The 25,582-nt window shown below is 35.5% G+C and overlaps 1 protein-coding gene across 3 annotated transcripts in view; it reads left to right on the top strand.

Moving 5' to 3' along the window:
- The window catches only part of AUH (AU RNA binding methylglutaconyl-CoA hydratase), a 178,456-nt gene that overhangs the window by 75,337 nt on the left and 77,537 nt on the right, over nucleotides 1–25,582 (top strand). For 2 of the 3 annotated variants that reach the window (XM_037798437.1, XM_037798435.1), the window contains 2 exons: nucleotides 12,542–12,634; nucleotides 14,246–14,302. The exons of the other annotated variant lie outside the window; for it this stretch is intronic. In XM_037798437.1, the coding sequence (XP_037654365.1) occupies nucleotides 12,542–12,634; nucleotides 14,246–14,302 (150 nt within the window). The remainder of the gene's footprint in view (nucleotides 1–12,541; nucleotides 12,635–14,245; nucleotides 14,303–25,582) is intronic. 3 annotated transcript variants of the gene reach the window in all.

Genomic DNA, 25,582 nt, shown 5'->3' with positions numbered 1-25,582 from the left:
GTGCTGCACTCTAAGCCATTCCAGACTGATATACAATGTATGTCCACTCATGGATGTCCCCCAACAGTTGTACCAAACTATTTACTAGTTTTTCCTAGCTATTTTCTAGTTGCTCTAGAGAACTAACTAAATTCCACACCTCCCTATGCTGCCGTCTTGCCCGCCTCTGTTTCTATTTTTTAATTCCATAAGGAATACCTGAATACATTGTATATTGTAGAATTTTAAAACTTTTTTCAGCAACTTTCTCCCCTTCCATTTCTTTTCCATCTAAGTATTTATTACTAATATATGTATATTTTTAGATCTTTCCTGGTCTTTACGTAAGTATATAGTTTTAATATGTGTTGGCATATAGATTAGGTTTAAACATTTATATGAAAAGAATCATATAAACAGATTTTGTATTTCTTGATTTAGTTTTGGAATTTTATAATTTTTCTAGTAATTTATCCATTTCATCTAAATTTTCAAATGTTGTATTAGTATAAAATTATTCATAATATTCTCTTACCTGTTTAATGTCTGTTAAGTCAACACTAATGCCTCTTTTTCATTCTTGATATTGTTTGTGTTTTCTCTTTTTTTCCTTGATCAGTCCTATCAGAGACTTTTCAGATTTATTATTAGACATTTTGAAAAATCAGTTTTGGAATTTGTTGATCTCTCTATTGTTTTCAATTATATTAATTCCTATTCTGATTTTTATTAATTCTTCTTTCTTTGGGTTTAATTTGTTGTTTTATTTTAAAGTCTTTAAAATGGATATTTATTTCAATTGTTTTCTAACAGCTAGGCATGCATTAGTGCTTTTTGTTGTCCTTTATTTCTCTACCTCTTTTGTATATTTTTCATTGTTTTTTATCTCCTTACCACTGTCTGAATAATTTCTTCACACCTATCTTCCAGATCACTAATTTTCTCATAAGCTGTAACTGACATAGTTGCTAGTTACAGACAGAATTTGTAATTTTCTTTTTAAATGTTTTTCAGTTCTTTTTGGTTCTTTTGAAAATCTGTTATGTCACTTTTATTGTGTACAGTTTCTTACTTGGTTTCATTTCTTTATTATAGAGTTAGTTTTTCAATTTTGTATGGATCTTTTTGTCTTTATTGTTCTTTCTACTGGTTTAATGAATCATGTTTCCTTCTGTACGTAGTTGTCTTTTGACTTTGTGATAGTGTATTTTAAAATTTATTTCTGGTAGTAATTTGGGTCTGTTATCTTTTTAATGATTTCTTACTATTGTTTCTGTGGACATATAATAATGTATTTAACTATTCCTGTATTGATGGCCATTTAGGTAGTTTTTAGTTTTTCACTATTACAAACAATAATGCAGAAAATATCATTATACCTATTATGTCTGATTGTTAGGATACGCTAAGAAATAAAAGTCCCCCTTTTCTTCCAGGTTCCAAATAAATTGAAAAATAAAATAAAGAGTAAAATAGAAAAAAAAAAAGACATTATTATCTTTACTTTTGAAAGTAGCTAAGTTGAGTATGTGACTTTAGATCTGCTGAAAAAATATTTGCTTATATGCGTCTCTAGAATTTGGCTAACTTTGCCAGTTTACTGATTTGTGGAGCTTTAAAGTGTCAGCATAAGCATGGTATACTACTTTAACACAGAGGAACTCAAATGGATTATTGACCTTCGGTTATATTACACAGTAGGTTTTTCAATAACTAAAAGTGTTTTTGAATTTTATTACCATATAGATATTTTCTTCTAGTTGGATAAGGAAGTCATTATCTGTTTTATGTCATATCAAATTGTTTTATAAATGTTGTATCAGGTTATAAAGATACTGAAGGAGAGAGTGATTTGGTGTGGTATTGTAATAATCTATTGCTTCATTTTCCAAATATACTTTTACAAGTTTTAGATCCCCTGTGCTGCTAGGAATTCAGGAAGGTGCTGTTCACCTTAATCATTCAGTATAAAATATGTAACATGCACGTGGTTGGCCTCATGTTACTGTCAGTCATGTTGTTGCTTTGCAGTCCTAAATCAGGAAGAATCCTGGCCTGCTCTACTTTGCTGTGGTCCTTTGGTTTCAGTTCAAGAGGATATTACTTATTTCATTGTCCTGTTACTAAGCTTTTTCTCTCTCTGATTCCTTGGGCAGTTGTTTTTCTAGTATTTTTCTTTTTTGTATGAATTGATGCATCCTGAAAATAGGGTGATGAGATTGTAAAAATGCATTTGAGAGGGGATGCAGTTTGTTCTTAATCTAAAAGAAATAATGATAACATAACCTGTAAGGAATCTTGCTGCTATTCATCTGTCAGTTTTTCATCAGTACAACTTGTAAAGTTTCTCTGCTTTAGATTTTAACCTCATGCTGATATCGAGGTATCATGTGTAGGATCTTTTTACTTTTGGTCTTTGGAGACATTCTCTGTTTAAGGCCTCTGGTGCCTGCTGTCTCACCTTAGGAATTGTGTCTCCCGTTTGCAGACCCCCATCCCTCTTGTGGGGTGAAATGTGTGGAGCCCGCAGGCTGCTTCCTCATGGCTGTGGCCAGGGCTCCAGGAGGGGCCTGCAGGCTTTGGTCAGTGCTATTGTGTTTTTTTTGTGACTCGTTTAAAACTTGATGATGGGAATGAGAGACTACTTTAAGCTGAAGTAAACTTTTAGCTGAAATTAGGGAGAATTTGGAATTAATTTATAATTTTCAGTTGACCTCAAGTTCATTTCTGTTTTTGAATGCTGTCAGTCAAGTCAGATTTCCAGTGTACTATATGGAGCTTTTCTGTTGAAATATTTCATTTCTCTATTTTGTGTAAAAATATTATTAGCAAAACCAAATATAAAAATCATGACTGACCCTGGCATTTTTTTTGTGAATAAGCAAATTATTTATATATTTTCCAGAAGCATACAGATAAATTTACGTACATTGTATGTTTTATTTGTTTGAGAGCTGAAAGTGGATGCCTAGCTTCCCACCGCCCCATGCTTATAACCTTCTGACTACAGATACTTTAGGCAGTACAAAGTCCTGTTGCTTGAAGTATACACATTCATTCCTTGGAGCTCCTTTTTTTTCCCTCTTAAAATAGCAAAACTGCTTAATTGTTTGCTTTAATTAAATTTTTTAGGCGCATATCAAAGGAATATTATCTTGTTTGTCATACCTGGCTCATTTCCTGGTACAAACTCAAAATAGCATCTAATCCTGCTGGTTGTGTAATAGTTTGAATCATGATTTCTTTGTATTGCTGTTGGGAATAGACATTGCTCATTGGGTTTGCAGTTGTTTCATTCAGTTGCACTCATACAGCTGCTATTTTAACATTCCTTCAGTTTTTTTAAAGTGACAATCTACCTTTCTAAAGGTAGGTTTTGTTGTGTTTCCTCTAAGAGTGTTATAGTAAGTACCACCAAGTTGTAAAAGCACTAGATGAAAAAACAAGCATATTAGATAACTAGGAAACTAGTATGTGCTTTCACGCTATACTATTAAACCTTGTTTCCCCTTGAGAAATTTAATTTCTCAGGCTCTTGACTATTAAATTTAAAAATAATTTTCATTAGTTCCAAAAAGTATGGGGGGGAAGTGTTATTATATTCTCCAACTTCAGAATTAAGAAATCTAAGCATGGGATGATTCAGGGCAGAATGAGTGGGAATATGCATTTGGCTGCATTGTATCTTTCCCCTACCTACCACTGTCTCCCAGGTCAGCACCTGCGGTCACAGCTAGGGGCGGGCAGCCACGGAACCCTCTGCGCTCAGCGTTGCTTGAGGGGTACCGGCGGCAGCTCTTCCCGGAGGCGAAGGTGAGGCGGGGGACTTGGCCGAGTCCCCGGCGGAGGCGTGTAAGGTGTGGAGGGCGGCGAGAGAGGAACGCGAGACACTCTCTTTTTAGGGTGGTAGAACCAAAGCGTTTATTTCGGGGTGAGCACAAGTTATATAGGGTGGCATAGAGGGCGGGGTCGGTGTTGGGGGTGTGGGGTCCTTACATGGCAATGCTGAGGGGATAAAGGCTAGGATTGGTTCTGAGAGGGCGTGGAGGTCGTTTGAAAAAGGGCGGGAGTTGCTCTGGCAACGGTGTAAGCGCACTGGCAGTGGCGGGAGTTGCTCTGGCAACGGGGAGTGTGCGGGCAAGATAAAGGGGGCGGTTTTCTCTGGCAAGCTTCCTCTAACGGTTGTATTTTGGGTGAGGGAGATGGGGCCTGTAGCCGGCTCCACTTTCTCAGGCCCGGGGGGCTGTGGAGGGTATTACTGCCCATGCCCACTACCCTCTCCAGGGGCTGGCCAGGTTCCCTGGGGGGGGGGCTATGGAGGGCACTACTGCCCATGCCCATCGCCTCCCCCAGGGGCTGACCAGGTTCCCTGGCCCCGGCCTGCCAAGTTGGAACTCAGCACCAGCAACCCGCAAGCACCTTTACACTTGTGTTATTTTTCCTAATCTCCTACTATCCACTTCATAAACCACACACTCAACATCACATGGAATCTGAAACCTATCTACTGAATGCACTGTGCTTCCTGTCTGGTCATTCTATTTTATCAACATAGTTTCTTAAAGTACCTCTAACAATGAGAGGGAGGGTGTATTTATTAGTTGGTTCCATTTAAAGTGTTTTTTTTTTCTGTACATTAAATATTTGTCTTATTTTAATGACATTTTATACTTCTAAATATAATGGATTTTAACTTTCTGTTGCCTATGAAATTTACATAATATTTACTTGAGAATACTAACTAGTAAAAACACAGGGCAAAGCCAGGCCACCTCTTATTGAGACAAGAGTTTCCTTTGTACTCTGTGGATGACCCAGAAGTCTAAGCAAAATCTACCTGGATTCTGTTTGTTTTGCTTCAGGGCTTATGAAGCTATGGAATATTACTTTTGTAATTTATAGTCTGCTTACTCCTTCAACCCTTGTATTTGTCTGCATTTTCAGTGCTTAACTTGATGTGAAGGAAAATACTTCCTTCCGTATATATCATGTCAATATTTTTCCATTTTTAGGGGAGATTGTAAGGAATATGTAATAACCCTGATGAGTATGTCTTTCTTAGGAATTTTCAGCAACTGAAACTCAGCTTTAACCTCAATAGTATAGATACTTTACACCTATGTTTGATTTTGTAAGCCCTTTTAATTCACTTCTGTTTCTCTTGAAGAGTCAGCCTCCAGCAGATATTTATGGAGGGAGGGTCTTCAGCTCTCACTACCATCAGCATTTTCACACAGCAGGGCTATTGCTCTCTCCAGCCCTAGAACTATTTGCAGTTTTAATTTTTGTTGTTCTGCAGCTCTGTAGGACTGCATATATTCATCTTACTTCTTTAAATTATTAGCAGAAAAAAGTTTAAAAACAAAAAATAGAAAAGTAGGCAAAATATCAGGTTTTGTGTAATAGAAAGGGAAGAGGAAATGAAAAACCTTGAGGTTATTCTCAGATTGATAAAAAGATGTTATTAACTGGCATTAATATGATGTTAATCCTTGTTTCAGAATAGACTGTACTGAATACGCTGCTTGAAAAGTGCCATGGAAGTATAAAGGAAGGAGCATTTGAGCAGGGTGTTAAAGGGAAGTAGGGACCAGCTAGGCATTCCAGGCCCAGGAAGCAGCTTGTATGCACTGTTGGGGCTTGAATGGGCATAAGGTCTGAAGGTGATAAAACTAGTTTGGGGCTGGAACACAAGAGTATATATTTCAGGTTGGAGAAGAGGGTTGAGCAGTTGCGAAGAACTTAGTTCAGCAGGTGTCTCACTTACCATGATAAAAATGTAGTCCTTTTTTTATCCTGAAGGTGGTTTAAATAAATAATTTTTTTGGATTTTTTTTTTTTATATTTATTGTGGTCAAAATATATAACATACACATCGCCATTTTAATTATTTTTTAAGTGTACAGTTCAGTGGCATTGCATATATTCAGTAATGTTTGCAACCATCTCTACTGTCTATTTCCAAAACTTTTCATACCCCAGACAGAAATTCTGTACCTATTAAGTAATAACTCCACATTCTCCCTTCTCCCCAGCTCCTGGTAAGCTGTAATCTACTATCTGTCTCTGAATTGGCCTATTCTAGACATTTCCTATAAGGACTATGTGATATTTGTCCTTTCACTCAACATCATGTCTTCAAGGTTAATGCATGTTGTAGCATGTATCACAACCTCATTCCTTTTTATGGCTGAAAAATACTCCATTGTGTACCACATTTTGTTAACCCTTCACTTTCAGCCTATTATGAATAGTGCTGCTGTGAACATTGATGAACGACTATCTGTTCGAGTTCCTGTTTCAGTTATTTTGGGTATATACCTAGGAGTGGAATTGCTTTGGAATGTGGTAATTCTATGCTTGCCTTTTTGAGGAACTACCAAACTTTTCACAGAGGCTACCTTCGCACCAGCAATGCATGAGGGTTCCAGTTTTTCCACATCCTTGCCAGCACTTATTTTTTGTGTTTTTAATAATGGACTTCCTAGTGGGTGTGAAGTGGCACCTTATTATGGTTTTCGTTTGCGTTTCCCTAATGACTATTGATGGTAAGTATCTTTTCATGTGCTTATTGGCCACTTGTAATATCTTCTTTGGAGAAATGCCTATTCAAGTTTTTTGCCCATTTTTTAATTGGCTTTTTATCTTTTTGTTGTTGATTTGTCAGAGTTCTTTATATATTCCGGTTATTAAGCCTTTATCAGATGTATGATTTACAACTATTTTCTCTTATTCTGTAGGTTGTCTTCACTTTCTTGATAATGTTCTTTGCACAAAAGTTTTTAAGTTTCTTCTGTTGTTCATGCTTTAGTGTTGTATCTAAGAATCTATTGCCAAATCCAAGGTCAATAAGATTTACTCCAGGTTTTCTTTTAAGAGTTTTTTAGTTTTAACTCTTAAATTTAGGTCAGTGATCCATTTTCAGTTAATTTTTGTATGTGATGTGAGCTAGGGGTCTAACTTCATTCTTTTGTATGTGGAGATACAGTTTTCCCAGCACCATTCATTGAAGAGACTGTTCTTACCCCACTGAAGAGTCTTAACAACCTTCTTAAAAATCATTTGACCATAGAGGTATGGGTTTATTTCTAGACTCTCCATTCTGTTCTGTTGTCTATGGATCTATCCTTATGCCAGTACTACACTGTTTTGATTATTGTAGCTTTGTAGATGGTTTTGGAATTGGGACGGGAGAGTTCTACAACTTCTTTGCTAGATTGTTTTGGTTATTCGAGGTCCTTGCAAATTCGTATGAATTTGAGGATTGGTTTTTCCATTTCTGCAACAAAGGCTGCTGGAATTTTGATAAGGATTGTGTTCAATATGTAGATTGCTTTGGATAGTATTGACATCTTAACAGTATTAAGTATTCCCTTCCATGAATACAGGATGTCTTTCCATTTATTTAGGTCTTTAATTGCCTTCAGCAATGTTTTGTAGTTGTCAGCATACACATCTTTCACTTCCTTGGTTGAATTTATTCCTAGGTATTTTATTCTTTTAGATGCTACTGTCAAGGGAATTGTTTTTTTGATAATTCTTTTTGGCTAATTCATGCTGGTGTATAGAAATACCACTGATTCTGTTGTGTTGATCTTGTACCCCACAATATTGCTGAATCATTTATAAGCTCTAGAGCTTTTTTGTAGATTATTTGAGATTGTCTATATATAGGATCATGTAATCTATGGATAGAGAAGTTTTGTTTCTTTTCAATTTGGATGATTTTTATTTCTTTTCTTGTCTGATTGCCCTGCTAGAACTTCCAGCACAGTGTTGAATAGCAGTGGTGAAAGCATTCATCCTTGTCTTGTTCATGATCCCAGGGGGAAAGCTTTCACCGTTTAGTATGATGTTAGCTGTGCATTTCTCATACATGCCCTTTATCACGTTGAGAATGTTTTCTTCTTAGTTTTCTGAGTATATTTATAACTAGCATATGTTGGATTTTGCCAGTTTTTTTCTGCATCAATTGAAATGATCATGTGTTTTTCCCCTGTCATTCTATTAGTGGGATGTGTTACATTAATGTGTTGGTATGCTTGATTGTGTCTCATGGTTCTCTCAGGCTGCTCAGTTTTCTTCATTTCTTTTTTCTTTCTGATTCTCAGACTGGATAATTTTAATTGTGCTATCTTCTAGTTCACGATTTTTTCTGCTTGCTCAAATCTGCTGTCAGACCTTTCTCATGTATTTTTCATTTCATCTATTGTACTTTTTATCTCCAGACATTTAACTTGGTTTCTTTTTATAATTTCTGTTTGTTCCCTATTTGTTCATACATCATTCTCCTGATTTCCTTTAATTCTTTGTCCATGTTTTCCCTTAGCACTAAGAGCACATTTAAGATGGTTGTTCAAAATCATCTAGTAAGTCCAATGTCTGAGCTTCCTCCGGGACAGTTTCTTTTACTTAATTTTATTCCTTTAAATGGACCATCCTTTTCCATTTCTTTGTATGACTTGTGATTTGTTTTTTGTTTTTTTTTAAATCTGTACACTTGAATAGTATTATATAGTAACTGTGGAAATCAAATTCTCCACTTTCCCCAGGGTTTGCAGGTGTTTTCAATTGTTGAAGGCTGTCATAATCCATTTATTTAGTGAGTTTTTTCCACACTATTTTTGCCAAGACTGTATTCCTTATTGTGTTTGGTCACTGTAGTCTCTGTTCCTTTAGTTAATGTTCAGCAAGTGGTTTATTTATTTTTTTTTATTTTAAAAGCAGTTTTATTCACACACCATACAATTCACCCAAAATATACAGTTAAAGACTCTCAGTATAAGTATAGAGTTGGGCGTTTATCACCACAATCAATTTTAAAACATTTTCATTGCTCCCAAATGAAAAAACGCATACTCCCTTCCATTATTGACACTAAGCATTAGTGTGGTACCTTTGTTACAGATGATGAAAGAATATTAAAATGTTACTGTTAACTATAATCCATAGTTTGCATTAGGTGTATTTTTTCCCACATACCACCCTGTTAATTAACACCTTTTAACAGTGACATACGTGTGTTCTAGTTCATAGAAGAACAGTCATTGTCCACAGCAGGGTTTCACTCTGTTATACAGTCTCATGTTTTATCCTCTAGCTTTCCTTCTAGTGACATACACAACCCAAAACATTCCCTTTCAGCCACAATCACACACACACAACTCAGTGCTGTTAGTTACACTCATGACAGTGTGCTATCATCACCTCTGTCCATTTCCAAACATTTACCTCATTAAAAATTCTGCACAAGTTAAGCATCAGCTCCTCATTCTCTACACTCATTCTATTTCCTGGTAACCTATATTCTGTATTAACTCCATGAATCTGCTTATCATAATTAGTTCATACTAGTGAGTTCATACAATATTTGTCCTTTTGTATCTGTCCTGTTTCACTCAACATAATGTGCTCAAGGGTCACCTGTGTTGTTGCATGCATCAGGACTCCATTTCTTCTTATAGCTGAATAATATTCCATCATCATATGTATATATCACGTTTTGTTTCCATTCATTGGTTGATGGGCAGTTGCCACATCTTTTGGCACTTGTGAATAATGCTGCTATGAACATTGGTGTGCAAATGTCTGTGCATCCCTGCTTTCAGTTCTTCTGGGTATATACCTAGTAGTGGGATTGCTGGATCATATGGCAATTTTATACTTAGCTTCTTGAGGAACTGCCAAACTGTCTTCCACAGTTGCTATACCATTCTACATCCCCACCAGCAGTGAATAAGTTACTATTTTTCAACATCCTCTCCAGCACTTGTAGTTTTATGATTGTTTAATAGTGGCCATTCTAGTAGGTGTGAAATGATATCTTGTGCTTTTGATTTGTATTTCTTTGGTAGCTAGTGATGTTGAGCATCGTTTCACGTGCTTTTTAGCCATTTGTATTTCCTCTTCGGAAAAATGTCTATTCCAATCTCTTGCCCATTTCTTAATTGGGTTGTTTGTCTTTTTATTGTTGAGTTGTTGAGTTGTTTAGTTGTAGGATTTCTTTATATATTCTTATATAAAGAATATATGTGGTTCTTATCTTACTGAATATGTGGTTTCCAAATATTTTCTCCCATTGAGTAGGCTGCCTTTTCACCTTCTTAACAAAATCCTCTGAAGCACAAAAGTACTCAATTTGAGGAATTTCCCTTTATTTTTTCTTTTGTTGGTTGTGCTTTGGGTGTCAAGTCTGAAAAACCACTGCCTACCACAAGATCTTGAAGCTTCTTCCCTATATTTTCTTCTGGGATGTTTATGATCCTGACTCTTATATTTAGGTCTTTGATCCATTTTGAGTTAATTTTTTTCTGAGATGTGAGATAGGGGTTCCTCTTTCATTTTTTAGATTCTGTGTTCACTTGGTTGCTATAAACCTTTGACTATTTTTCAGGGTTCTGATAAAGTAGCTTCTGGCATAGTTGGTTCTGACAGTTTCTGACTGTTTTTCCATGTTGCTGTGAGGGAATGGGAGCTTGATGGTGCCTACTCTGCCTTCTTGCTGATGTTAGATGGATAATTTTAAAAACGGAAATAGCATTACTATGTTTCCATTTTGGAATGATTACCTTACAGGATATGTGGAAGATGGATTGGAGGGAGGCAAGTTGCAGGTGAAGGAGATAAAATTAGGGACTTCTTGCTGTTGATACTGAGGGGACCCAGAGTACTGGCTGTATAATAGCTGGGAAGGTGGCACATTTGTGAGGTATTAGACAGGCCTTTTAAAATTTTAATTGTTCAGTATAAGGGAATTGGAAAAGAGGATACAAGAGTTGATTCCTCGGTTTCTTTTTTGGGTGACTTGGTGGATGGAGGTGCTACTAATTGTGCAATAGAATTTGGAAGAAGGATTGAGAGAGAGTTGTTTTAGACAGAAGGCCTTTAAGTGGAGATGTCCAGCAACCAGGTAGCTGTGGAGATACAGGAAGCAGTTTGTGTTTAAGATAGTGATTAAAATCATTGGTGTTAATTTTGTCCATATTTATTAGTAAGATAATTAAATATATGCTTTGGAAATAAATGCTGTAACTGTTAAAAAAAATCATTGGTATTAGAGCTGATAAAATTGTGGATGGGACAAGACCTTCTGGGTAGAGCTCACAATGAGAAAGGAACAAGTCTGAGAGAGAATCCAAAGTAGAAGGGAAAGCAGATTAATTTGCTAATGTAATTCTTTGACTTTTCTTTTCTTTCTTTTTATCTCCTAGATAAAGTTAACTAGATATTATTTGTACTTTAAACTCATTTCCTGACCTGTGAATACTGACCTATCTGCTCATTTTTTCCATGAAGTGTGATTTAAATATATATATGAATATATATATAAATTTGAATTTGTCCTCTTTTCAAGCCTTTCATCTGCCCGCAAATATTCAGACACACATGAATAGTAAATGCTATCATGTGAAAGCCCCATCCTTGTATGCCATCTCTCTTCCTTTGGCAGGTTTTTTTTTTTTGTTTTTTTTTTTTTCCTTCCCTCAGGTGGCTAGCTGCTTAGACATGCTCCATCTCAGCCTTTTCAGACTTCAGTCTCAGAATAGATATGACAGATGCCTCTATGTTTGAATGAGTAAGACTTAGTGTACTTCAGTAAAGTTGTATATTTTAAAAGGGGTCTAGAAATAAACTTCTGACTGGGGGCATTCACAAATCAGGCTGCTTGTGGAAGAGTGAGATTTTGGTGGTGGTGTCTTTCTAATATGCACATTCCATTAGGTTTTAAGGTTGGCCAGTCTAGCTTCACATTCTCATAGTAAAAAATAAAATTAATAGGAAGGGTTTGCTTCACAAAATAACTCCTTAATGTAGTCAATCACATCTTGAACCAGTTATGAAAATGAAATCTGTATATTGTAATTCATAGAAGTCTCATAAAATAATACTTCGTTTCTGGTGTCAAGAAAGTCTAGTTTTGAGTTCTTGCTAACCCCTTCCCAGTTACATTTTTGTGTTCCTGCTCAGAGCTGCTTCCATTTGGCATTTAGAAGTGTGGCATTTTGTAGAACCTGACCTTATTCTAGGTATTTTTATAGTACTTCTTGCTAAATTAATAGAATTAGTGGGACTATGCCAGAGCAACCACTTGTACTGCTTCTTTCACGTTTGATAGTTATTACTTCTTAGAATGAAAGTCTATCATTGTTAGCACTGAGGTAGCCCATAAACCATCATGAATTTTGCAATTATCTGCCTACTCTCATTTCAACTTGAAATTTGTGTGAACCAAACCTCTCATAAAAGACTTAGGGCTCTAAGATTAAGAAGTCATAGGGACTGTATGGTTCTGTTAATTCAACAAAAAACTATTTTTGAAAGTGATTCAGAAATAAAGGTTTAAGGATATTGTACATTCATGTGATGGAACACTGCAAGCATTAAATGATGTTCTTGAATAAGGATGGAGGAAATGCTTATATTTTGTTAAAGGCAAAGGTATACAAAATTATTATTTGCTGTCCCATTTAAAAATATATTCACAGGAAAAAAATCTAAAAGGAATTACATTGTAAGATAATGCTCTGGTTGAAGAAATATAAAATTCTTCTTTGTATTTCAGCTAATCTTCCAGTGCCAACTATTGCAGCAATAGATGGACTCGCGTTAGGTGGTGGTCTTGAGCTGGCTTTAGCCTGTGATGTAAGAGTGGCAGGTGAGACTTAATCCTAGCAAAAACATGATTTTTGAAAAATGAGATTTGTTTTTATTCCAGGTAATTCCAAGTAGTTATTCTGTTTCCTGTTGGTGAGTAGAATATTTAGAAAAAGTCGTCTCTCGGGCTTAATGGCGTATTTAAAATTCCTGGTAATTTTCAGTTCAGTATTAGCAGTAGGAAAAGAGAACAGGATTGGGGTCAAACAAAACTGAATTTGAATCTTAGGTCCTGTCCTTTTTAGATTGGTTTCCTCTTCTCTAAAATAGGGAAATGATCGTTGCTATTGGTAAGATTAAATGAGTTACTCTTTGACATTTGCCTAGCACAAGCATTTAATTATTGTTAGCTACAGTAATAATAATATAGTCTTTTTGACATGCACTTTCTTCTTATTTGGATTTTTGAGGATTATATGAGGTGATTATGAAAATAATAATGAAAACAATTAGTGCTAACCATTTATGGAGTATTGATGAGGTGCACCACACTCTTCTAAGTACTTGGTGTGCATTAACTCACTTGACCTTGCTAACAACCCTAGGAGATAGGTACATTACTGTATAAGAGGGAGCAGAGAGAGGGTAGGTAATGTGCCTAGTGGCTGAGCTGGATTTGAATCCAGGCAGCTTGGCATTGCAGCCCACATACCCATTACCCTGCCTGAGTGCTGTATGCTGATGCCGCTGGTTTTGTTTTGAACACTGTATTCTGTATATTCCTGGCACTGTTTGCGTCCTCAATCTGTCATCATGTATGACATAAAGAGGAATTCCAGGGCCGAGATCTGGGCAAAGCAGGCAGTAAATAAAGGTTCCCTCTATCATTTCTGATGTAGCTGCCTATTAAGAAGCAGAGACAACATAATCACATGTTTTTAATAATGTTTATGGTCTGTTTCTTGAGATGTGAATTTGTGATCCATGTGTCCGTTTCCCCCTTTCCACTTTATTTTAGGTCCCTATTTTCTTCTCTGGAGTCACCGGGTTTTAGTTGGAAATGGAATATATAAGTAATCTGTTTCTGAAAGAATATAAATTCTGGGACTTAGGATATGGGAAGTAGTCCAAGTGCATTTGGATATGCATATAAAGAAATAATTAAGTTGTTTTAAAGTAACCGTGAAGACAAACATGAAAAGAGGAATCCTCTCCAGCTGTTGAAACAGTAAAACCATTTGTCAGAAAGTAACTAGAGGCTTGGTCTTGAAAAGTGGCCATATCTGATAATGATATTTTAAGCTATTTGAACTGCGGGAACTATTCAGGCAGTTAAAGTATTCATGCTCTTCAGAAACAGTTCCCTCCAGACTCGGAACACAAACGGGGTCTAAGCCTTCAAACGTGGCTTGGCACTAGCAAGTCTAATAATGTAGTTACTGCTCTGATCTTTCTGTGTCAAAATTCACTTCACTGCCAAGCAATTTTTAAGAGAAAATGTGTCTCTTAATACATGTCATTTAGAATGTTTCCTTATTTCTATAGCTAAATGCCTTTTGAGGCAATTTTTTTTTAAAAAATTGTAACAATAATTAATAAACACTTTTTAATCTATCTTGCATTTGAACTTGATGTTATGTCTGTTACTCAGTTCTTTTCCTTTCTTTTTCAGCTTCCTCTGCAAAAATGGGTCTTGTTGAAACAAAGCTGGCAATTATTCCTGGTGCAGGTATGCCTTGTTAACATCCATCTCTCAGTTAATACCCCTAATTTGTTTCTCAGAACAAGGCATAAAGCAAAAAGGTGTCAGCTGAAAAGGCTGCTACCAAAATACATTATGTGGGGTAATGAGATTAGTGCTATATGTTGCCCCACTAGCAAAGTCCTTATTCAAAAGATGTTCTCTTGTAGCTTATGTGTAGATGGTGATGACAGTGGGTACTCTGACTGTTGCTCTTTCTTTTGTGCTGTCCCCCTATGCTTTTCTGCATTGTTTCTTAATTTTTCCATAATTGTAGTTGCACATTTTTATCACATTTGGATCTGTTTGGTTAAAGGATCACAAATATTTTGATACTTTTATGTCAGTGCATAAATGTGGGCGCCCTCGTGTCAAGCTCCTCGCACAGCTGCTTGCACACCATCAGACCCCGAGCAGAGGGGGAGTGAGGGGTTCCCAGCTTAGAGCTGCCTTTCTTGTGTTCCTTTGCGGCAGGACACAGCTTGTGGTTAGCCAGGAGCCTGAATTGGGAGTTGAAGCGGTATTGTTTCTTCTCTTAGTACAAAAAAGAATGTCTTCTGATGGAAGAATCATTTAAGAAAGTACTTTTCTCAGCATTTATAATGAATTCTTTTTGCAGCCAATCAGTCTGAATTTTTAGTAATTTTGCTTGACTCAGAGAATATGTAGATATTCCCCCTTTTTAAAGTTTTTCTTTCAAAAAATAAGACAGGGCACATTAGAATAGCCTTCCATGGTAATGTTTATGTAGCATAAATGGTAATTTACTGACTAGGGTCTGAATGAAATATTAGTAACTATAAAAATTAAAGATAATTTTGAACATTTCAGATGTGATTGCATATGAATATGTTAAAATTGTGTGTTTCACCCTATCATTATAAAGGTATTTATCCTAATTAGGGTATATAGGTAGAAATTAAAATGTAAGTTATAGTGAAATTGAGGACTACCCAGATCATTAGATTTTCTGCTTCAATAATCCATGAAAATATTCTTTTTGTAGGTTAAAAGCATTTAATATTTACCTCTTCTACCATGCCTTACTTTTTCACAAGTGACTAATTGAAACACTAGAGGATAGCTTTATAAGAAAATGAATCCAATTGAAAAGAATTATCGGATAACCAATGTGTGAAACAAAACACGATTTAGAAAAAAAGATGACATGTTTCTGAGAATCTTTTAAGAAGTAAGCATTTATTTGTTAAATTAGGGTATAACTTTTATGTAGCTTGAATAAAGTAGTCCTAAAAAGATGGTGGCTTTTAATGATATTTAAGCAATTTTTATTATTTTTTTTTTGACAAGGAGTTAGTTGGTGGCAGAAGTTATGAGTAGAAGGATGAGCCTGGAAATTTGAATATTTAATATTCTTGAATATAAATTGTTTTGTATTGAAACCATTGTAAGGTGGAATGGTTGTAGGAGAGTAATGGTTGGTGTGATTAGATTCAAAAAGGTTAATTGATTATACGTAGAAATGAGGGCCATGGTTTGAGCTTCTTCCATCTTCTCTCATGTGGCTTACTGTGTCATTTGAGGACTAGAAATGAGCATTTTCTTCCAAATATACTTAAGTTCTTCATGGCCCTTCTCAATAGTGGATCCATTAATATATCCTACATTTTGTAAATTTGATTGAATTTGGACTACATGTTTCCATGAATGTAATTTGTCTTTTAAGTTTTTATTAGCTAAATTTATTTGTTAAGGCGTTACCATTTTACCATCCATTTATAAAGGTGGTTTTCTTTCTTTTTCTTCCTTTTTTATAAAATGAATCCATTGGAATATATTTCTGTTCTTTAATATCATGAAGTTCTCGTGTTCATAGCTCATAGCGTGTGTAGTTAAATGACACTGGATTTTTTATTAAAAGTGAATTTGATTCTACATAAGGCCACCTATTCACATTTAGATAAAAAGAGATGCACATAGAATTTTTTGTTCAACGTTTATATTAGTATTATGGTTATTAAAGTACCCTAGTTAAAGCCCAATTTTTAAAAAACAACATTACAGTTTGTTTTAAATAAGGCTTTAAAATGTGTTATCTAAAAGAGCTCTTTCTGAAATTAAGTAGAAAAATAATCTTTTGCTCTATTCACAGAAGAAGGCTCTTTTACCATCTCTTCTCCCCTTCCTTTTCCCTTTCTCATAGATAATCTTTGTATATAAAGACTGTATCTTCAGAAATTTTAAGCTGTTTTTAAATTCGTGGATTTTGGCATTCCTAGAGAGATCGTTGCGTCTCCTCCTTTTGACTATAAATATTTTTGTTATAAAGAGTAGATCTTTCTATCACTGAAACAGTATACTTCACTTAACTTCTTGCCTGCCTTCTTGGTGGATTTTTTTTTGTCTAAAAGCGGCAGCTTGTCTTGCTCCCTATTACAGATGCTCATATGAGCAGCCAGGGCCAAAGTCCCCTTGGAAGGTGTGGCCCTGCAGACTGTCCCCTCAGCACATCTTCTAAAAGGCCTCAGCCTGTTTTAACCAAGAGCTGCTGCTGACAGCCAAAAATAGATAGAAAATAATTGGGGAAAATTCAGATGTGGGAGAAAATTGTGGATAAAATAAATGCCTCCCCCCCTTTAATACTATGGATTAAGTAAATATTTCAGGGTACACTATGTGAATGGCATCCATTCTAGAAGGAGTGTGTGCTACAAGTCTGGCAAATAATGATCCTCTGAGTTGTTACAGGTACATAGTTCTCTACTGGGCAGGGTTTGAAAGTTTATCCAAATGAAGCTGTGCCTCCTTATTTGGATTTACTATATACTTGATACAGGCGAAAGAGTTAGCCTCGTGCTACTGGTTGTCATATCATTGTAACTTTGGCCCTTTTGTGATAGTAATGTAATGAGAAACAAATGATCAAATACTACATTTGGTTTTCTTTTAAGTTTTCTTTACTTGAGCCTGAATAGTAATATGATTATTTTTTTAAATTCAGTTTTATCGAGATATAGTCACATACCATACAGTCATCCAAAGTGTACAACTAGTTGTTCACAGTACCATCATATAGTTTGTGCATTCTTCACCCCAGTCTGTTTTTTGAACATTTTCCTTGCACCAGAAAAAGTGAAAATAAGAATAGAAAAATAAAAGTGAAAAAGAACACTCAAATCATCCCCCTACCCTATTTTTCATTTAGTTTTTTGCCCAATTTTTCTACTCATCCATCCATACTCTGAATAAAGGAAGTGTGATCCACAAGGCTTTCACAATTGCACTGTCACCCCTTGTAGGCCACATTTCTATAGAATCGTCTTGAAGGGTCAAGGCTACTGGGTTGCAGTTTGATAGTTTCAGGTATTTACTTCTAGCTATGCCGATGCATTAAAACCTAAAAAGGATTAATATGATTATTTTTAAGGTATGTTTTATAAAATTTTATTAAAATAACATAAGTTAAATTATAAAATAACTGTTCTTAAGAGAAAGTAATATTCCTAATGAACATGAGTGTTAATGGACTACTGTTAACAATGCAATTTTTAAATTAGAATTCTCAATTTTAGTTTTTATTAGGAAGTATATTGACTGGTATCAAATGAATATTAAAAGTATATAGTTTAATGTAAAGGAAGGTGTGAAGGAATGCAGAAACATATTAAAAACAAATTTGTATTTCCTAAAATAGTAATTATACCATTAATTAAAAGATGGAATGGGATTTACTTAAACCAATAGTTTTATTGGTAATATGTGTATTTGATTACAGACCAATATTATAAAATACAAAAAATTTACACAGAAATAATTGCAGACTCCCTAATTCTTGGCCTTTGTTCTTGCCTCCTATGCTGGAAGATTTGGGGTATATTATAGCCAAGATCACTGTTAAAACTTGTTGCCTGGGTATATACCACTGTGATCAAGATGCCCAGTATTTCCTTGGCTGTAAGGATTCTCTTTTATCCCCCACCTTGCCTCAATTTTTTCTCTCTTTTTTTTTTTTGGAAATATTCAAGATTAAGGAAAGTTGAGTGACAGTAAAAATGAACATCTTTATATCCATCACCAAGATCTGTTTCTCCCCCATTCCTTCTCTCCTACTCCCCCACTCCCTCTGTTTTATAGGCACATACACTTTTTCCTGCTGAACCATTTCCAAGTAAGTTACATTGTGATAACATCTGACCTTTAAATATTTTAGCATGCATTTCCTAAGATTAAGGGCAGTCACTTAAATGCTGTTATCACACGTAAGGGTATCAACTTTAATTTAGTAATATCTAATGTACAGCCTGTATTCTGTTTTCCCAATTATTTCAAAATGTTGTTGGTAGCTGTTTTTTTCTGTTTTGCTTTTCCAATCCAGGATCCAATTAAGTGTCACACATTGCATTTAGTTATGTCCATGTGGTTTATTTTTTATTTATTTATTTTTTTAATGTAGAGGAGTTCCCCATCTCTTTCTGCTTTTTTGTAGCAGAAGTATTTTGAGGCGTGCCTGCAGATTATCTTACTGAGGTTTGTGTATTCTGGATTTGTCCAAGTATTTCCTCATGTTTCGGTTTAGGCTAAAACACTTTGCCAAGAATATTAAATATGCGTCGCGTTTCTTTTTGCATTATGTTAAGTGACACTTAATGTTAGGTTGTCCCGTTTTTGGTGATGATATCTTTGATCACTTGGTTAAGGCAGCGACTAACTGTGGTTACACTCTTAGCCTTCTCTTCTTAGAACTTTTTCATGAAAAGAATCTTTAGTAATGGCCTTGAGCATTTCCCAAATTAAAAAAAAAGAAGAAAGTAATTAGAGCACTCTAGTTTTAGGAACCAGAAGTGTCCCCAGTTTCTCAGTGTTCTTCTCACGAGGCTGAGGGAGCAGGGTATGTTTAGCAATAAGGGCAGTCTCTTGGCGTGTTCTCCAGGAACTGTATTTTAAGGTGTGTCTATGAAGTAATGGCTGATCTTTTAATTCCTGTGAGTATGTGTTGCCCTGAACACAGTAGTCATTTTGGAAAGCTTTGCTCATAACCTTTTTTGAAATCCTCTTAGAATTTGCATCAGAATCTGAGCTTATTTTTTTTGAATATCCTCACTGGTGACTCATCTTTATCCTGTGAGGGTGAATTTGATTTTCATAAATAGCAAAAGAGCTTTCTGTGCCAAATCTGATTAATCAGGTCATACTATTTCAGGAAGAAGAAAAGTATGACAACAAAAATAAGTCTGATTTTCTTAAGAGGCTTAGATAATGTCAAACATTTTACAAATGTCATGGACAATGGGCAGCATTGTTGGATTTAGTGTAGTGCTTCTGAAGGTGATTCCTTAAAGGCTAACACTCATTCAGTGCTCTGAAACCTAGTATACTTGTTAACATAGACTCACGTACATTCATGCACACACTGAAAAGTCTCATTTATTTACACATTGAAATTTACACATTTGTTAAGGAAATATTTTTTGACTTCCCACTGTGTGCAGGTAATTTTGTTAGTTGCTGTGGAGGAAGCAGATATATGTTGCTGTGGAGGAAGCAACAATACTCTTTAGGAATTGAACATCTAAAATATGATAGATTAAATATCTGTGCAAGTATCATAACTGCTCTATTGTTATTTCAAGTTGTTGGAATAGACTAGGAATAAGTCAGTTTAAAACCAGGAATTGTGAGTTTAGAGAAAAGTGTTTGGATTCTGTCAGCTGTCATGAAGGAAGAATCAATAGATCTTAGTTTATAAGCCCTACAGGGTGGATCCCTGGCTAATTCTCTAACCACATCTTCTGCTGCTCCCTTCTCATGCACTGTGTTCTGGCCACATTTGTTTACTTAATTCAGCAAATATTTATTGACCCATTCAGTGGTATAGACACTGGGGATACAGTAGCAAAAGAACAAGAAAAGATCACAATCCTCATGCAGTGTACATTCTAGCACAGGGAAACAGTGAACATAGCAAATAATAAATTGTGTAATGTGGTAGTTTATAACAGCATGATTTGAATAACACCAGCTTGGTTTTAGTAGTATACAGACATTCTGCCCTTAATCATCTCCATCCCTTCCCCTGTATATTGTCACAGATTACATTTTTGTACATTGTGTGTCTGTTAACGTAGATTTATAATTATTGTTTTATATATTACCTTTTAAATAGGGAAAAATAATTTCCAAAGCTAAAGTATAGTAATTGTGGTTTATGTATCTATATAGCTATGTAGCTACTTTTACCAGTTTTGTTTACGTTTTCATGTGTCTTTGAGTTACTCTAGAATCAGTTCCTTTCAGCCTTAAGGAATCCCTTTAGTGTTTCTTATATGGCAGGTCTAGTAACTAACTCCTTCAGCTTTTGTTATCTGGAAATTTCTTATTTTATCCTGCATTCTTGAAGAGGTTTGTCAGATATAAAATTTTTGGGTGATTTTTTTTTCTTTCAATGCTTTAAATATGTTATCCCTCTGACTCTTGGCTTCTATGGTTTCTACTGAGAAATCTACTGTTAATTTTATTGAGGATCCCTAATATGTGACGAGTTGCTTGTTTCAAGATTCTCTCAGTTTTTGTGTTTTGACAGTTTGATTATAATGGGTTGGGGGCGGGGCTCTGACTTTATCCTACTTGGAGTTCATTGAAATGGATGTATATATTCATGTCTTTCATCAGTTTTGGAAATTTTTGGATGTTATTTCTTTAGTGTTATTTTTTGCCTCTTTCGTGTTGTGTATATCGTAATGCTAGATGGTGTCCCAGATGTCTGTCAGGCTTTGTTCACTCTTCTTCATTCTTTTCTCTTTCTGCTCCTCGGGCTGGATACTTTCGATTGTCATATATTTTAGTTTGCTGATTCTTTCTCTGGCTGCTAAATCTGCTGTTGAATCTTACGAATTTTTCATTTCAGCTATTGTACTTTTGAAATCCAGAATTTGTACTTGGCACCTTTTTATAATTTCCTTTATTGACATTCCCTATTTGTTCATGTGTTGTTCTGCTGATTTCCGTTCATTCTTTATCTGTGGTTTCCTTTTGTTTGTTGAGCATATTTAAGAGAGTTGACTTAATGTCTTTTCCTAGTAATTCCAGTGTGTGGACTGCCTCAGAGTTGTTTAGGTCTAATTCTTTTGTTTCTGTGAATGAGTTATACTTTCCTGTTTCTTTGTATGCTTTATAATTTTGTTGAGTACTGCACATTTTGAGTTTTCTAATACAGTAGCTCTGGCATTCAGATTCTCTCCCTTCTTAGGAATTGTTGATATTTGCTTGTTGAAAGCTATAGTCATCTCTTTTCTTAATGATTTTTCCAGAATATTTTTGCAAAGTTTGTATTCCTTGTTCATTTGCTCTCTCAAATTTCTGTTCCATTATCTTTGTGATCAGCCAGTGACCTTATAGAGATTTCCATAAATGTCGGGTTCTAAAAAAGGGGTGATGTTGGTATCTGTCTATTTAAATCTTCTGACCATCACCTGGGTAGCTGCTGGATCCTACAGGGACCCAACAAAGGCAAGCCTGTACACCGCCCCTCAGAGAATTGCCAGACTGATCAAAATGTACAGCCCCAAGTTTTTGGAGGGCAACATCCTTCCCGCCCAACATGGCATCAGCCAGCTGCTCCAGTAACACGGGTCACTATATCCACAGCTGCATCAGCTCTGTGGAATAGGTCTCCTTCCTAATTTTTAGCAGACACTCTATCAAGAATGCCCCTGTTTTTTGATAGTGTCCACTTAGGCTTGAGAGATCCAAAATAGTTGATTCTGATCATTTTTGTCCAATTTAATGGTTGGTTGGTGGAGACCCATGAAACATCCTACTCCACCATTTTCCAATGTGTCACTCCCATTGTTTTAATTTGCAGTTCATTAATGACATATGATGATGAGCATTTTGTTATATATTTATTTGTGGTAGGTACATCTTTTTGGTGTTAGGTCTGTTCAGATCTTCTGACCATTTTGTGCTTGGGTTGTTTGTTTTCTTTATTGTTGAGTTATAGAGTTTTTTTTATGTTTTGGATACAAGTCCTTTAGTGCATATATGGTTTGTAAATAGTTTACTGCAGTTAGTGGCTTGTCTCGTTATTCCCATAACAGTTTCTTTCATGGAGCAGAAGTTTTGAATCTCAAATGAAATCCAGTGTATCATTTTTTTCTTTCATGGATTGTCCTTTTGGGACTGTATCCTAAGAAGTCATCATCAAAAGTAAGATCAAGTAGGTTTTCTCCTGTGTTACCTTCTAGAAATTGTATAGTATTGCATTTTATATTTAGGTCTGTGTTCCATTTTAGGAACATAATTAATTTTTGTGAAATATGTAAGGTCTTTATGAAGGTCCATTCTTTTGCATGTAGATTTCCAATTGTTCAAGCACCATTTGTTGAAAAGACTATCCTTTTTCTCATTGAACTGCCTTTGCTTCATCAAAGATCAGTTGACTACATTTATTTGGGTCTGTTTCTGTGCTTTTGCTCACTGTGACTTTATAGTAAGTTTGTGTTTTGTTTTTTTTTGCAACTGCAATTTTATTTTTTTTGTGAAAATAAATAAACAACTGGAAGTTTAAATTGTTCCAAAAAACCATAAAAACAAAAAAGAAATACACATAGAAGAAGTACGTGAGGTGATGAGGCAAGGGGAAGAGGGTCTTTAGAAATTTGGCAGATTGTGTGAGCATGGACCCAGCTGACAAGAGGCAGACCTGGGAGCCAGGGCCTATCTGCCCTGCTGGGACTGTTAGGAGAAGATCTCAACTGGTAATGGTGTAGTAAGTTTTGAAGGATGGTAGTGTCTGTCCTCCGTCTTTGTTCTTCAGTATTATGTTGGCTATTCTGGGATGTTTGCTTTTCCACATAAACTTTAGAATCATTTTGTTAATAAGCACATTACTTGCTGTGATTTTGATTGGAATTACATGGAATCTGTAAATCAAGTTGGGAAGAATTGATATCTTAATATTAAGTCTTCCTATCCATAAACATGGATTGTCTCTCCATTTATTTGTATCCTATTTGATTTCTCTCATCAGAGTTTTAGTAGTTTTCCTCATATGGCTTTTGTATATATTTTCTTATATTTATACCTAAGTGTTTCTTATATTTTTGGGTGCTAATGGAGGTGGTGTGTGTTTTTAATTCCAAATTCTGATTGTTCATTGTTAGTATGTAGTAAAGTAATTGACTTTGGTATATTAAACTTCCATCCTGCAACTGTAGTATAATCTCTTATTGGTTCCAGTTGTTTTGGTGATTCTTTGGGATTTCCTACATAGAGAGCCATGTTATTTGCAAGCAAAGACAGTTTTATTTCTCCCTTTCCAATCTGTATACCTTGTGTTTCCTTTTCTTGTGTAATTGCATTAGCTAAGTTGTCCAATATGATGTTGAATAGGAGAGGTGAGAGGTGACATCTTTGTCTTGTTTCTCATCTTATGGGAAAAGTGTCTAGTTTCTCATCATTAAATATGATGCTAGCTGTACATCTTTTTATAGATGTTCTTTATCAAATTCCTCTCCATTGCTAGTTTGCTGTGAGTTTTTATCATGAATGGGTGTGGATTTTGTCAAATGCTTTTTCTGCATTTATTGATATAATTGTATGATTTTTATTCTTCACCCTGGTGATATGATGAATTATATTAATTGATTTTTGAATGGTGAACCCACCTTGAGTACCTGGAATAAATGCCTCTTGGTCATGGTGTGTAATTCTTTTCATACATTGTTAGATTCTGTATGTTAATATTGTGCTGGTAATGGCCTGTAATTTTACCTCCTAGTAATGTCTTTGTACAGTTTTTGTATTAGGGTAATGCTAGCCTCATAGAGAACTTTAACATAGATCAATAGAAATTGTTTAGTCTGAATAACACAGAGAAAAAAAAGCTTATTAACTAAATGAACAGGGCCTCATGGACCTATGGGAACGATACTAAAAGATTTAACATTTGTGCCACAGGAGTCCCAGAATATGTGATGAAGAAGTGTGATGGAGGGGGAAAAAAAAAGTAAGAAATAGTGCCTGAAAACTTCTCAAATTTGGTGGAAGACATAAACCTACAGAAGCAGAAAAAAAGAAGTAGGAAAGGCAAGAACAGAAATCAGTAAATTGAAAACAGAAAATTAGAGAAAATCAGTGGCATAAAAATTTGGTTCTTTGAAAAAATAAATAAACTATATGCCTCTAATAAAGCTGAGAAAAAAAAAAAAAACAGAGAAAGAAGACACATATTACCAGTGTCAGGAGTGAAAGAAAGGTGGGATATCACTACAGATTCTGTAGATATTAAAAAATTAATAAGGGAATACTATGAAGAACTTCATACACATGATTTCTTTTTTTTAATTCAATTTTATTGAGATATATTCACATACCTTACAGTCATACAAAACGTAAAATCAGTTATTCACAGTACCACCATATAGTTGTGCATCCATCACCAAAATTAATTTTTGAGCATTTTCATTACCACACACAAAAAAGTAATAAGAATAAAAATTAAAGTGAAAAAGAACTATTAAAGTAAGAAAGATCACTGGGTGCTTTTTTTTTTTTGCCCCCATTTTTCTTCTCATCCATCCACACACTGGACAAAGGGGGAGTGTGATCCACATGGCTTTCCCAATCACATTGTCACCCCTCATAAGCTACATTGTTATATAATTGTCTTCAAGATTCATGGGTTCTGGGTGGGAGTTTGATAGTTTCAGGTATTTACTGCTAGCTATTCCAATTCATTAGAACCTAAAAAGGGTTATCTATATTGTACGTAAGAGTGCCCACCAGAGTGACCTCTTGGCTCCTTTTGGAATCTCTGAGCCACTGAAACTTATTTCATTTCGTTTCACATCCCCCTTTTGGTCAAGAAGATGTTCTCCATCCCACGATGCCGGGTCCGCATTCCTCCCCGGGAGTCATATTCCACATTGCCAGGGGTATTTACACCCCTGGGTGTCAGATCCCACATTGGGGGAAGGGAAGTGATTTCATCTTCCAAGTTGGGTTAGCTAGAGAGAGAGGGCCACATCTGAGCAACAAAAGCATTCAGGAGGAGACATTTAGGCACAATTATAAGCAGGCCTAGCCTCTCCTTTGCAGTAACAGTCTTCCCAAGGGCAAGTCGCATGATTGAGGGCTCAGCCCATCATATCACCAGTCCCAATGTCTGTGAGCACATCAGCAACCATCGAGGTGGGGAAGCCCAACACCCCATGCATTCTCCCCCAGCAATGTTTCACATTAGTGGTAGCATATAATATTCCTCTTTTTGTGTCTGGCTTATTTTGCTCAGCATTATCTCTTCAAGGT

Source organism: Choloepus didactylus, chromosome 10 (assembly GCF_015220235.1).
Source record: "Choloepus didactylus isolate mChoDid1 chromosome 10, mChoDid1.pri, whole genome shotgun sequence".
Classification (NCBI taxonomy): Eukaryota; Metazoa; Chordata; class Mammalia; order Pilosa; family Megalonychidae; genus Choloepus; species Choloepus didactylus.
The sequence above is the reverse complement of the archived record's forward strand: the minus strand, read 5'-3'. Positions and strand labels throughout refer to the sequence as shown.